General features: G+C 46.5%; 1 protein-coding gene and 1 long non-coding RNA gene across 5 annotated transcripts in view; one reads left to right on the plus strand and one right to left on the minus strand.

Moving 5' to 3' along the window:
* The window catches only part of LOC309356399, a 522,017-nt gene that overhangs the window by 296,895 nt on the left and 211,116 nt on the right, over positions 1–14,006 (minus strand). The gene's annotated exons all lie outside the window — the stretch shown is intronic.
* THSD4 (thrombospondin type 1 domain containing 4) overlaps positions 1–14,006 on the plus strand; it is a 385,092-nt gene that overhangs the window by 249,760 nt on the left and 121,326 nt on the right. Inside the window, exon 1 of one of the 4 annotated variants that reach the window (XM_081887621.1) lies at positions 7,407–7,737. The exons of the other annotated variants lie outside the window; for them this stretch is intronic. Within the exon in view, the coding sequence (XP_081743747.1) occupies positions 7,666–7,737 (72 nt within the window). The 5' untranslated portion in view covers positions 7,407–7,665. Of the gene's footprint in view, positions 1–7,406; positions 7,738–14,006 lie in introns of those variants that run through there. 4 annotated transcript variants of the gene reach the window in all.

Below are 14,006 nucleotides of genomic sequence, written 5' to 3' on the forward strand. Positions count from 1 at the left end.
TGGAAGGAATGACACAAAGAACAGCAGCAGCAGCAGCAGCAGCAGCAGCAGCCTATGCCAACTATTGTGTCCTGGTTGGTAGTCCCAACACCTCCTGACACCTTGGCCAGCATTATGGCCACTTCTGATATGCAAGAAGCAAAGTTAACCATGCATGAATCACACAGATTTCAATAGTCTGTATACATCCAGGGAAGGACAGAAAATGGACACCTTATGAAATAGTTGTGTCTCTTTCATTGATTCCAGAACTTTGTAGGAAAGGACCACGAACTCCCTGAGGCGCTGCCTGATGTATTAGTAATATAAGAACAGGATTAGTTCTCCTTGGACTGCTCTCTTTGGGTCCCTTGCAGTGTGGAGAATGCCTTAGGAATTTGCTTTGTTGTTGGTTCTTATTTTTTAATGTTTCCTTTTGGGATGAAGGGGCATTGGTGTTCTTTTACACCAGCTGTGCAAAGTTTAATCCAGTGTGTTTTGATCTTGCTTTCAATTAAGGCTCATGATTTCAGCCAAAGGGCTCATTTGGTGATTGGTTTGCAGTTCTGTGGTTCCTCTCAGCAGCTTTTGCAAGTACAGGGGTCTGAAACCTGGCATTTCAACAAATTGATATTAAACAAATTGATATATCAACAAATTGATATTAAAATGTATCTGGAGATAAAACTTTATTATCTGTAGCATGTTCTATGCATACATGATTTTGGATTCTGGATGTTGTTGAAGTATGGGCATCTCTAGAGGAATAAATGTTGCTGGTGGCATCACAGAGTTGTGTATCTCTTTTTCATGTTTACTCATTGCTGATATGATACACAAAATACAGCCTGTCACTTCTTATGTCAGGAGAGTAAACTCTTCAATGGTATATGCCAAAGGCATATTTTATCGTGTTCACACTGGATTTCAGTTGTGATACACCCTCCTGTCCTTCAGAGGGTGCAGTCTAGCATGACAGTGGACATAAACCTTTAAGAGGGAAGGTATAGATACCTCATGGCAATGTGAATGGCTTTGTGACTTTTTCTCTGTTGTGATTTTTCTGTGAAGAGAGTGAGAGTGCAGGAGCACTCTGCTGTAATAACCTGTCAGGAGAACACGCCAGGATGTGCGGGTTTCTTCCTCTGCGCACACGGCATCTCACCTTCTCTGAAACCAGAGTATGCTCTCTTATAATGAAGAGCCCTTTGCTAGAATATTGTTGTAGACCAGCATTAGAAATTGAAACTGTGGAGCATGCCCCCCCCCACTTCCCAAGAAAGCCTGGAGCCAGTCCTGGTCAGAGCTGCCGCATTCAGATCGGAATAAGCAAAGTGAGGAACTTGCATAGAATGCTTCTAAAGTCTAGAAGAGCTTGCTAAAGTTCTTCCTGGTTTGTTTTGAGAAGAGATGGGTTCAAAAGAGACCATTCCATGATGACAATACATTGGTCTGTACAAGGCAGGTTTTTAATCATATGAAAAGTAAATTCAGCATGAGGTTGTTCCTTGTTTGTAGTCAAATTGGAGGGTTGGGAGGGATAGCAGTGTCTTATAAATGGGCTTTTGTTCTTCATACACTGCCTCACTGCTGTCAGGAATGAGAGAGAAGGTTGGAGGTTTTTTTCTTTTTGAATGGGGGAACCTGGGATGGAGACCAGGAATCTGTCATCAGAACACAGAAGATTGAAGTCAGGCCAGACAAAATAAATGCTTGAGCTCAAGTCTAGGCAGGTGGCAACTGAGGACCTCTTGCTTGCTCGCTTTCCTCCTAAGCATCTAAACCATATTTCCGGGCAAGGAAAGAAGATAATGATTTTAGCACAATGAAAAGCCAATGAAGTCATAAATACTTTGTGACATTTTGGAAGAATTTGAGCAAATCTAAGGCCCTCCTAGGGGACGTGGGTAACCACAGAGCCTAGGGCTTGCCGATCAGAAGGTCAGCGGTTCAAATCCCTGTGACTGGGTGAGCTCCCGTTGCTCGATCCCAGCTCCTGCCAACCTAGCAGTTTGAAAGCACGTCAAAGTGCAAGTAGATAAATACTGGCGGGAAGGTAAACGACGTTTCCGTGCGCTGCTCTGGTTTGCCAGAAGCGGCTTAGTCATGCTGGCCACATGACCCAGAAGCTGTACGCTGGCTCCCTCAGCCAATAAAGCGAGATGAGCGCCGCAACCCCAGAGTCGGTCACGACTGGACCTAATGGTCAGGGGTCTCTTTTCCTTTACCTAAGGTCCTCCTGCTCTGTATACCTATTTTCAAACCACGTCATTTGGGGGATTTGAGTCTCAGAGGTCTGACTGGTTGACATCCACTTTCCCTCTCCCTCAAAAATTCCCACTTCTGGGAGGCATATTGGGAGAAAATGGGGCAGCTGCTATTTCTTCCCAGAATCTGTGGGAACTGAGTATATATTTTGGGGTGTTGGTGGTGAAAAGGGTATGTGCCTGCTGATAAAGTGCTATAAGAGAACTCTGGTGAGTCTCAGCGCCACCCCCAAAATGAAAGGGCCCTGCCCAAAATGAAAAGGGGACAAGGCAGTTTCCCTGCCTTTTCACTCCAAACCTGTCATGATCCCAGAATCCAGCAATGATCATGACACGGAGTCTGAAGCAGGGCTGGGTCACCCATGAGGCGACGTGAGGTGACCCGGCGTGAGGTGCCTTGGGCAGCAGAATCCACAGGATCTGGCCTTCAATGAATGCATCTCCTGCTGCGGCTGTGGTGGTAGCAGTGGCAGCTGCAGCATGCGCATTGGAGTCCAGATTGGCCACCTCCTCTGCTGCTCTGTGCCATGCGCCAGCATGCTGGCACGACAGTGGCTGGCCCAAGGCACCAGAGTCAGGACGGGGAGAGGGAGAGAGGTGATACAGGCACACGGAGTCTTTGGCCAGTACTGGAGCAAGGCAAAGGTTGCTACTGTGAAGGATGAGGAGGCTACTGGAGCCATTGGTGGTAAACTTTAAATAAGCAAGTTGATCTACTCAGGCTTGCATGCCAGACATCTTGGTGCTGCTGAATAACATAGAAGGGACCCAAGTTCCAGTAAACGGCCATAGCTACAGGTTGTGTGTTTTGCAAATTGGAAGGACTACGACAATCTGCAGAGTGGGGAGGTGAAGAAAATTAGTCTGGAACAGGCTAGTGAAATAACCATGCGGTCTGTATTATAGACTGCGAGGCTCTGGACATGGGCAGTCCCTGGGAATTTATCTTGAAGGAAAGAGTCTCAGGTCTTCAACTAGCCCCAGATCCAGGAAAGCACTTAAACATATGCATCCCTTTCCTTTTTTCTTTCTTTTTCTTTTTTTTAAGAGCATGAGTAATCCATTTGCTAAGCTACTCACCCTTGGATTTCCTGAAGTAAACTGAAACCTGATTGGGTTGAGACAAGGAAAGCCCATGTGGCTCCCTCCTCAGCCCTGTGCATTCTTGGGACTGTTGCACACGGTTGTCCACACCTGGCTATTTTGCCAAAGGGGGGGGGGTGTTAATGAAATGCAAATGGAGACCACGCAATGCAGGTTAAAGACGTTTAACTATTGAAGCGCAGTGTGGCTTGTTTAAACTGTACTAATAAGGGCACAAGTCACACCCACACCCACCCACACCCCGGACTTTTTCTCTGTATAAGATGAGATGTTTTACTCTAAAATAATGTTCAAAATCAGGGATTGTCTTATACATGGATATAAGAGGGTGCGGGCGATTCATTGCAGCTGCGAGCAGGAAGTTGTCAGCAGCGATTCTGGTGGGTGATTGGTGGCTGTGGCAAGGGCTGCTGTGGATTGGCTTCCACTGCGGCAATTATGCGTCTGCTTGCCGGCTGCTGGTGGCAATCGGGCAGACGCATTGTGGCTTTATTGATGCGTGCAATTGTCAGCTTTTGTCAGCCTGGTGAGTGATTTTCGGCACCCCCCGCCCAAAGCTAAAGAACTCTGTGCCATCTCCCCTCATTTTCTTAAATTGGAGTGGCCTAAAATAGTCTTATACATGGGGGCGTCTTATACACAGAAAAATATGGTATATCACACCAATATGGATCGTGACCTCATTCTATTATGCTGGGTTCCTCGGGGTCTATTAGTGTCTTTCAGTGACCTCATAAAATATTGTGGTTTTCAGTTCCATCTGCATCTCTTCCTCCATGCCGGGCTACATGTCATGCCTGCTGCCAACTCTCCCCCCCCCCCATTCTTCCCATCAAGAGCTGTGTTTTGCACCACATGGTGCCATGCTGTCCACTTCCTCCCCTTCCACAATCCTGTTTGATTCATAGTGTTTGAAGGGGACCCCGAGGGCCAGCTAGTTCAGTGCCCTGCAGCGCATGAATCCCTGGCAGGTGCCCCTCCTTTCCCAAGTAGCCCATTCCACTATCAAACAGCGCTTATCTTCAGAAGGTGCTACCTAATTTAGTCGGAATCTCCTTTCTTGCAACTTGAAACCATTGGTTTGGGTCCTTTCCTCTGAAGCAGGAGAAAACAAGCTTGCTCATCATCCATGTGGCAGCCCTTCAGGTGTTTGAAGATGGCTGCCATATCCCCTCTCAGTCTCCTCTTCTTCAAGCAAAGCATACTCAACTCCCTCAGCCATTCCTCATAAAGCTCGGTTTCCAGTAGATAGATATATGGTCTAGCATTATAAATCTGTGTTTTACTGTTGTATCAATGTGTACGTTTAGTAATTGTCGGTTGCTATAAAATGTTAGAATGGCCTGTTGCTTGCATATAAAGATGATGTTCTAATGGTAAAAAGAAGTCCTTGGGAGGTTGTGGACTCTCCTTCCTTGGAGGTTTTTAAGCAGAGGTTGGATGCACATCTGTCAGGGATGCTTTAGCTGTTGATTCCTGCATTGCAGGGGGTTGGACTAGATGACCCTCAAAGGTATCTTCCAACTCTACAAGTCTAGGATTCTATGTTCCAGCTGCTGCAAATCACTGGTTTCCCACAGGCATCTGGCCGGCCATCATAAGAGCAGGTAGATGGGCCATTGGCTTGATCTAGGAGGCTTTTATTATGATCTTAAGAAGAGGTGCTCCCCCCATTTTAAGTTCATGGTACCCCCCCCCCATTTTAAGTTCAGTTCTTCACAGTACCACATTGGCTTGTGATTTTTTTAAAGCCCTCAAGAAAATTAATCAGCATTTTAGTGCGAGTTTCTCATAATATGCAGATTATTGTATGCAATTTCACCTAATAAATGCATTTTGGCAAAACAGTTCCCCCTTATGTAGCACATTTTTGCTTGCTGTTCTTAATAATACATGCATTTATAAGTTCATAGTGTATGGGGGGTTTGTACACATTCCTTGCTGGAGAACTGCCTTGCAACAGTTGGAGAAGTGCAGATGTTAAAGAATGGTTGTGTTTCAGTTTGTGTATTGTTTTGGAATTAGGTTGGTTTGCCTTTAAATGCAAATTGAATCAATAAATGCAGCAATGTGGTCATTTAGCACTGAAGGCCTCTTCCAATGCTAGTATGGCAAGACTTTCTCACACATCAGAATCTATAAGCATATTGAACCACTTATAGGTGCATACAGTGTAATGCTGTGTCCACAGACCTCAAGAGACCAAAGGTTGGGCATCTGCCCTCAGAGGTTCACTCTAATGTACTGCAGACAATAAAAGTAAATAATTCTGGTGGGTCAAAAATGAAGCATGTGAGTGCTCGCTTTGACAGCACATATACTAAAAATGAAGCACATTAAAACATCCTGTTTTAGTTGCATCCCGTTTGGATTACTGTAGCATGCTCTACATGGGGCTGCCTTTGAAAAGGGGTCAGAAATTTCAGCTGTCTCAAAGGTCTGCAGTGAGGTTGTTAACCAGGGCTGGTTATAGGGAGAAGACAACTCCCTTGGTACAACAGCTCCATGGGCTACCAGTCTGTTTCCAGGCACAAATCAAAGTGCTAGTTCTCACCTGTGAAGTCCTACATGGCTTAGATCTAAGCTATTGGAAAGAGGTGCTCCTTCCTATGAACCTGCCAGGGTTTGAGTTCTTCAGGGGAGGCCCTCCACCCTTCCAGGTACGCTTGGTGGGGATGTGGGAGAGGGCCTTCTTGGTGGATGCTCCCAGACTTTGGAACTCCCTCCCTAGGGAAGCCACACCTTGTTGTCATTTTGCTGTACTCTTTCCAAGCACAGCTCTGTGCTTTAAAGGTCCCTGTCTGAGCGCCTCCTCCTCGTGAGATACCTCACATACAGCTAGCTGAAGAAGGGGGGTAGCAAGGGAGTTTGTTGTCTTTTCTGTTCCATTGGCCCCGGGGAAGATGAGGAACTGGCTGTTCTTTTTCTATTATTATTGAAATTTTATAACACAATTGAACAAATCAGCAATGGTATGAATACACATCAGACAATAGTCAGCCAGTGCAGCACAGTGGGTAGACCCGGGAGACCAGGGTACAAATCCAGCGTTGCTGCTGCTTTTGCTTGTTGCTTGGTATGGTCTAATTGGTTGTTCAGCATTGTGCTGTGTTATGTAGCTTGCTTGCTGTTTTAAGCTGTATGTTGCCCACCTTGAGAGTGCATGGTGAAGAGTGGAGAGAAATCCATATCAACAAATAAAAGGGAGCTGGGCACTTGGGGTTGGTGGCCCCATCAGATCCCCACAACTTATAGGTGCTGACATTGACCCTACTGGCTTTCTTAGCCCCTGTGTAGAGTATGTGCTAATGTTACCAACAAGCAACTGGGAATATGGGGCTGTTGCAGAACTGCTCTCCATCATGTGGTTATAGCCTTGGTCAGTGGCTGGCTTGGGCCAGTTCAAGAAGGGAGTGGATGTGGTAGGCCTCAGCCTGTTCCCCACCCTGCCCAAGTTCATTACTGCCAAGTTCCAATTCCACACCTGTCTTTTTATTATGGAGTTGGCAGTTGGGACAAGTGGAAGCTGGGCAAGATACTGCACAGGAGCTGCTAACTGATGACTCTCCTAAGCTGTCTGCCTGGGATGCATAACCATTGACGCAGGTGTATATCTTGCAGCATTTAGTATTACTGCAGAGAAATGTTAGGTTTTCAGGGTATCTGTAAACCGGGGTTTTCTGCATTTCCTCCCAATAAGTTATACTTGATTATTTCCTAGAAATGTTGGGGAGGGGAGATAGCAAGGAATTGGAGCAGTGGCAGCTGCTTGAAAAGCTTTCACTGTTTAATTGTCCAGAGGCACCTTCAGCCTCCAATCCTCCAGTCATGCCTGCCTAACTTAATAAGGCACTGGTGAGATTCCTTTTGCAGGGGTGGGGGAAGTTACTGTAGCTTCTTAAAAGTTTTATAAATTGGAGCAGATGCCAGACTTGTTGTTGCCCATTTCCTGGTGCCTCCCCTTCTTAATACTAAGTGTGTGTGTGTGCGCGCGCACACACACACACACGCACACACACACACACACACACACAACCCAACCCCTTTCCTTAGCTCACTGCCGCTATGAGCCCCCTCCCCAAGCAGAGAGAAGTCATTACATGAAAAGATCAGCTTACCACTTGTCTTCAGAGCAGAGTGGCTGAGCTCAGAAGCTCCCGGTAGTTAGCAGAGTGAGTGAGGCAGCGGAGAGAGACATGCACTGAGCAACAGCGCAGGACTAGGATAAACTTTGGAGAGACCAGTCCATCTGTTAGCTGTTAGTGCTTGATGAAAAGGGATCCCAACCCTGTGAGACTTGTCAGGTTCGGTTATCATGTTTTCCAGCTACCTGCTATTGACATTGCTTCACTTTCAAGCTGTGAGGCTAGCGAGACCTGAAGAAGAGGTAAGCTGAGTGTAACACTTTGTTAGAAATCATCTCTGTTCTCAGGGTCCTTCTTCTGTCCCACCTTGTCCTGTCAAAAAGACAGCAGGTTGCTTTGCATGGTGGCTGTGCTACATGCCATCAGTGCAAAGGAAGGGACAGGGCCAGCTGCCAAAAAGTTAGTTCACCTTGCTTTGTTTGAGGAAGAGGTGTGTTGTGTTTTTCTGCTTTGCAGAACAGTAGGAATAACTTTAATGCTGGACAGTTTGCAACACTCTGTGAAAGTTGTGCACTTAGAGGGTTCTGTAGGAAGAAGTGTGTGTGATGGAAGTTGCTGATGACTACTTTTTGTTAGCTTGTTTTGGGGAAATATCCCAACCGTTCTAGTTATGAGCATGTCCTTGCCACATGTTTTGAGAAGTCTTGGATTCACTAGCAAAGGAATTGTGAAAGTTGCCTGTGTTTTGGAATGCATGTTTGTGGTTTTATATAGAATGTGTTTGGTCACATATTGAAATGAATATCTGAAGTTGGATTCTTGTTACTTTTGATAGTTACTGTTACTGTTGTTGATTGTTACGGTTTCTTATGGAAGTTGTAATCCTACATACCTGGAAGTAAGTTCTCTTGTACTCAGCAGGACTTACTTTTGAGTAGACATGCTGTGATTTATTTAATTTAAGACAACATGATTTGAAATCATTGGGGCGTCCTTCTTTGTGTTTAATATCCAAGCTTTCCATGTCAAATGTTCTCGTACTAAAATGAAAAATCTCAGAGATCTAGTACATGGATTTGGAAAACCACACGCCACAAAAAATGGTTCGATTATTCTAAGTACTACCATGAAAAAGCTGGTTGTAGTTGTCCAATTAAAGTACACATTTATGTCTGCTTATAATGACCAGTGGACAGAAATCGTCTTGTGTGCAGAAAAACTAGTGAAAAAGTGTCAGTCTTGGGAGGAACAGAGACTCTGTTTTCAAGCTCTGCCTTTTGTTAGTCTTGTCAGACATTTCCAGCAGCTTTATAGGCTCCTCTCAGCTACTTTCACTGCTGCTGGAGTGAACTGAGCTTACATCTGTGCCTCCGGCAGCTGGCTTGAGGCTGAAGATCACTTTCACTCCTAGCCATATACTGTGTGCCTGTGGAGGAGATGCAGGATGAATCAGTCCAGCAATTTCTGAAACCAGAGCTTTATTTGGAAGTCCTTCTGGGTTGGCAATTGCCTTGGCTGATGTACCAGTAATTAAATATAAATGCATAGGTCACCTGGGAGCAGAGTCTGAACTAATTTCGAGTACATAGAAGTTCATGATGCCAGGAGGTTACCCATTGCCCCAGGATTGCTCTTAAAGAGCTTTAAACTTATTGCACTGGTTTTTTTCTTACTGAATTTGTAGATGGACTTGGAACAAAGGAAGCTGTCTGATGCTGAATCAAGTGGCTCTCTTGTCTACCTCATTATAGTCCACATTGATCAAAAGTGGCTCTCCAGGATTTCACATGGGGTCTCTCCCAGAAATACTGACGAATGAATCTGGAACCTTCTGCATGCAAAGCAGATGCTCTACCACTGAGCTGTGGCTTTATCCCACAAGAGCACTGTGTGATTTATACCGTGACAGCCATGGGCGACAAACAGTGAAAAATGACTGACATAAGAACATGGGAAGCAGCCTTTATCAGTGTCAGGTCATTGATCCAGGTGCCTCATTATTGCATACACTGACTGCAGCATCTTTCCAGGGTTCCAGGGTGTGTGTGTCTTTCTCAGCCCTCACCCTGGAGATACCGGGGTTTTTGCATGAGAAGCATGTGCTCTATGACTTAGCTGGAGCCCCCCCCCCCGACTTACCTTGCCCTGGCTAGAGAGAGACTGTGGCTGCTCATATGGAAAGTATTTCTGTCACCGCAGAGCACACATGTGGTCTTGAGAAAACCATATAAAGCTCAAATCCAGAACGGCAGAGCAGAGTTGGGCTGCCAGTTCCCCTTATTATCCGTTAAAGTGAGGGCTGTGCTCTTACCTGGAAATGAATTGCCAGAGGAGGAGGTGCAACATGGAATGTTTTCACACTGGAAACCGGCTGCCACATGCTTTAGACTTTCCCCAGTCCATTTAGCTCTCTGGCCCCAGAGCATGCAGAATGTGAAAACAGGCTCTGCTTTATTGTCTCTGAAATAGGGGCGGGGGCGGGAGGGGGGAGCAGAATCTGCTTTGCTTTAAAAAAGAAAAGAAAGTAAACATACCTATGATAAAAGTCGCAGAAGAGCTAAGGCATTGCTTGAATGGAAGGCGAGCGTGCATTCTGTGAACATTTGTGTCTCCCATCCTACCCACAAAACATGCCTCTCCTGTTGGGGATTCAATTTATTGATTTTATTTATTTAGAGCGTTTCTATCCCGCTCTTCGGCCCAAAGGGATCTCAGAGCAGCTTTCATACAACCAACTATAGCAAGACAGTCTCTGCCTGCAGGCTTACAGTCCAATAAAACACCCCCCCCCCAACACACAAGGGGAAAGGGACAGGCAGAGAAGAGGGAGGGGGACACCTCAGTTCTTCTTATAATGAGCAGCTGGCACAGTTCAGAGATAGGTGATGCCTGATGCAGCTGGTCTTTCAGCAAAGCTGGTGGCATGAACCCTTCTTGCCATATCTCCCACTGAGGCACTCTGATGAAATGGCTGCCCCCAGGGGACAGGGGAGGAGGAGGAGGCCTGTGGGAGCTGTCCCTTCACAGCAGAGCAGATATTGTTGGTACCCTTTAGTGAATGGATGTGGAAATGAGAACATAAGAAGAGCCTGCTGGATCAAACCCATCTAGTCCAGCATCCTGTTCTCACAGTGGCCAACCATGACTATATCTGCTATAGCATAACTATCATGGCTCATAAGCATCAGTAGCCACCTCCTCCTCCTCCTTGAATTTGCCCAATCCTCTTTTAAAGCCATCCAAGTAGGTGGTCACCTCTGCCCTAGGTTAGCAGTCTTTGCAAGTTGTATGTGTGCCTGAGGGGTGATGAGGACAAGAGGGAGCACATCCTCGTTGTCGAGGCCACCCAGCCAATCTGCACTCGGTGAAACTGGATCTTTTACACCAACCCAGTCAGCCAGTCACACACAACTAGCCACCTGGAGCAGTGTTAGGGGGGAAATCTTGGTGCCTGGTGGCAGCAGGCTGTGGAGCTGCCATAACATGGAAAGAAACCCACCAGCAATGTGCAGGGATCACTTAAGACTCTGCACTTAATGCTCTTAATGGTCACAGAGGGGAAGGGATTTAAGTGCTAATGTGTTTAACTTTGTTTACTTCAAATATGATTATGCCCTCCTCTTTAATTGATTTCAAAATGGGGCAAATGATCCCTGCTGCATTTGGGGACCCTGCTGCTCATTTTGCTGAGTGCAGCTCTGGACCTCTGCCCCAAAGTCCTTTCCTGGTGGTGCCACCTGAGCATCAGAGATGTGGTTCCCTCTGTACCAGCACTCAGGACAATGGGAAGTTTTCTATATTTGCTTGAACTTTTTATTTTCCAGCTTTGAATGTATATGAATGCTGTGTATGGGGTGTTAGGGGAAGGGGAGTATCTCTGGTGGGGACATGTGCTCTTTCTAGGGTCGTTTCCCCACCTTTGGTCCCCACCCTGCATTTAGCTCTCACCTGTGGCTCCTAGGAGCTGTCATCATGTGGCAGCAGCCACACCCCAGTAAATGGCTTCCACTGACCAGCTACAGTAGGTGAGGTGAGGGTAGGGCTGCTGATGGGTCTCAAACCCTTAGTGAGTTACGGTCTTCCCCTGCTTGCAAAGACAGGCTCCAGCGGATGGAGCAGGTAAGACCAAGAATGGGTCAGACAGTCAAGAAGGCTGTTTCTGCCCGTGCTGTGGAGGGAAGTGAGGGGAAGATGGGGCTCATCAACCTGGGAATGTAGCCCATCTAGAAGAAGGAAACCTCTGCTGCTTTGCAGGCATGGGTGCCAACTTGAAAAAATATTGGGGAGGGGGGCAGGTAACCTCTGCTCCACATAATCAGTCACAAGATGCAGTGCAACACACCATCTGAATAGCAATGCCCATCAACTTTGGGGTGCTTGTGGGATATCTTTGGGAGAAGAAAAAGCTACACAAATTGAGAGTGTATGCAAAACACATCAAAATATGTACATACACACAAACCAGAGCCAGCAGAAAACATAAATAAAAAGTAAATAAAAACTTCACTTCACAGAGTTAAAAAAAAATCACTGCAATTTCCGGAGAAAACATCACAGAAACATCCCTGTTGGGGCAGGGAATTCCACAGCCTGGGTGTCAAACTTGAGAAGTCCTGGTTCTTTTGTCATTGCTAGCTGGGCTTCTGAAGGCCGCCGGATGTGGAGCAAGGCATCTGCTGAGCACGCAGTGTGTAGGCAAGTCCACACGGGATGGTGGTCCTTCAATGCACCTTATTCCAAACTCTTCACTCTGAGTGATGTTGTCACATAGTCAGATCTGATTGGCTAGAGGGCGCTGTCAGGTGATCATGCCAATGGCACTTAAGCAGCAGCAAAAGAGAACAATGGTTGTGAACAGGTGTGAAAAATGTGCAAAGCAGAAGGTGAGGAAGTTGTTGGCTTTGATCTCCAGATTTTCTCAGTGCCAAATTTTACAAGCTAAATCAAATGCCATAAAAACTTGTGAAATCTCAATAACTGTGAAATATCTACTGTATTTTTCGCCCTATAGGACGCACCGGCCCATAGGACGCACCTAGTTTTTTGGGGGGGAAATCAAGGGGAAATTTTTTATTCCCCCCCCAGGTTTGTGCAGCCATCCCCAAGCTAGAAGAGGGAGACGGAGCGCTCCATCTCCCTCTTCTGCCTTCAGGGACAGCCTCTCTAGCCTCCGTGGGGCAGCGGCTTGCCCCGCTGTCCCCCGAGCTTGTGGGGCTGGTGATGGGGAGAAGCAAGCTTGCTTCTCCCCCTCCCCCGCCAGCCTCCAGACCAGGTCCGGGAATAGCGGGGTGGCGGTGCTCCGCCTCCCCGCCATCCCCCAAGCTTGTGGGGTTGGCGATGGGGAGAAGCAAGCTTGCTTCTCCCCCCCCCCCCGCCAGCCGCCAGACCAGGTCGGGGAATAGCAGGGTGGTGGCGCTGCGCCTCCCCTCTGTCCCCTGAGCTTGTGGGCTGCAGGCTGCTGCCCTCAAGCCTTGCAAGCCCGCTGGACCTCCCGCCGGGCTTGCAAGGCTTGCAGATATCTTCCTGAAGCCTGTAGAGCGAGAGGGGTCGGTGCGCACCGACGTCTCTCTCTCTCCAGGCTTCAGCGAAAGCCTGCATTCGCCCCATAGGACGCACACACATTTTCCCTTCATTTTTGGAGGGGAAAAAGTGCGTCCTATAGGGCGAAAAATACGGTACTTGCATGTTATGATGTCCTAAAATAGAGCAATGTTTAAGGCTGTGGTGTGTTTTGTTTTTTAAAAGAACACAAACTGTTGTTATTAGTATTTCCTATTAAGTCAACATCATACAAGCTGCATTAGTTACATATGTTCTGTGGCAGTACTTTACTGTATATTTTTAGAAATATCATCCCTAACACACATTCAAGACAGCTCACTTTAGATCAAATGAAATTTCCCTCCTTTCCTAGAGTCTTATAATATTAAAAGGAAGGCTGGGGAGTTTCAGGTGCTGAGGTGCACAGGTACGCAGGCAAATGATTTCCCCAGAATCTGAAACAGTTGTCTATCCCTGTGCACAAATGACACCTTGAAATTTTATACCAACCCCCAGGAATTTAAAATATTTTCCCCAAGCCCTGCTGAAAGCAAGGTACATTTTTGCGAAAATGCCAAAATAATTGACCAACTCTTTCCCCCATTGTGGAAACGATATGCATCTTATTCAAACAGCTCTTTAAAAAGATGGTGTTTGTGATTTCCCCCTCTATCAACCTGGAAATGCTTTTTTTGCCATGAAGCTCTCAGATACCATGGGACATAATGAGACACACAAATGGCTTTCAAGCCTCACAATACATGTTAATTAGATGTTCTTGTGAAACTCTGGTCTACCATTTCTATTAAAAAACCTCACCCCCCCGCCCCCCAGCACGTTGGCTGTAGAATGATTTTGGCTCATTCCTATGTGGAGCACTCTTTTGGCAAGTTGTTCTTCGGAGTGTGCGCAGCTCTGTCTGGGAGAGACAAGTGGGCCAGTGGAATTATTCTGCATCTCCACCAGAAAGCCATCAGGAAATGGACCTGGCTCATTATTTGCTGAGTAACTGTGTGACCTTTTGGCTGTT

Source organism: Podarcis melisellensis, assembly GCF_964234715.1.
Source record: "Podarcis melisellensis genome assembly, chromosome: 14".
Lineage (NCBI taxonomy): Eukaryota > Metazoa > Chordata > Lepidosauria > Squamata > Lacertidae > Podarcis > Podarcis melisellensis.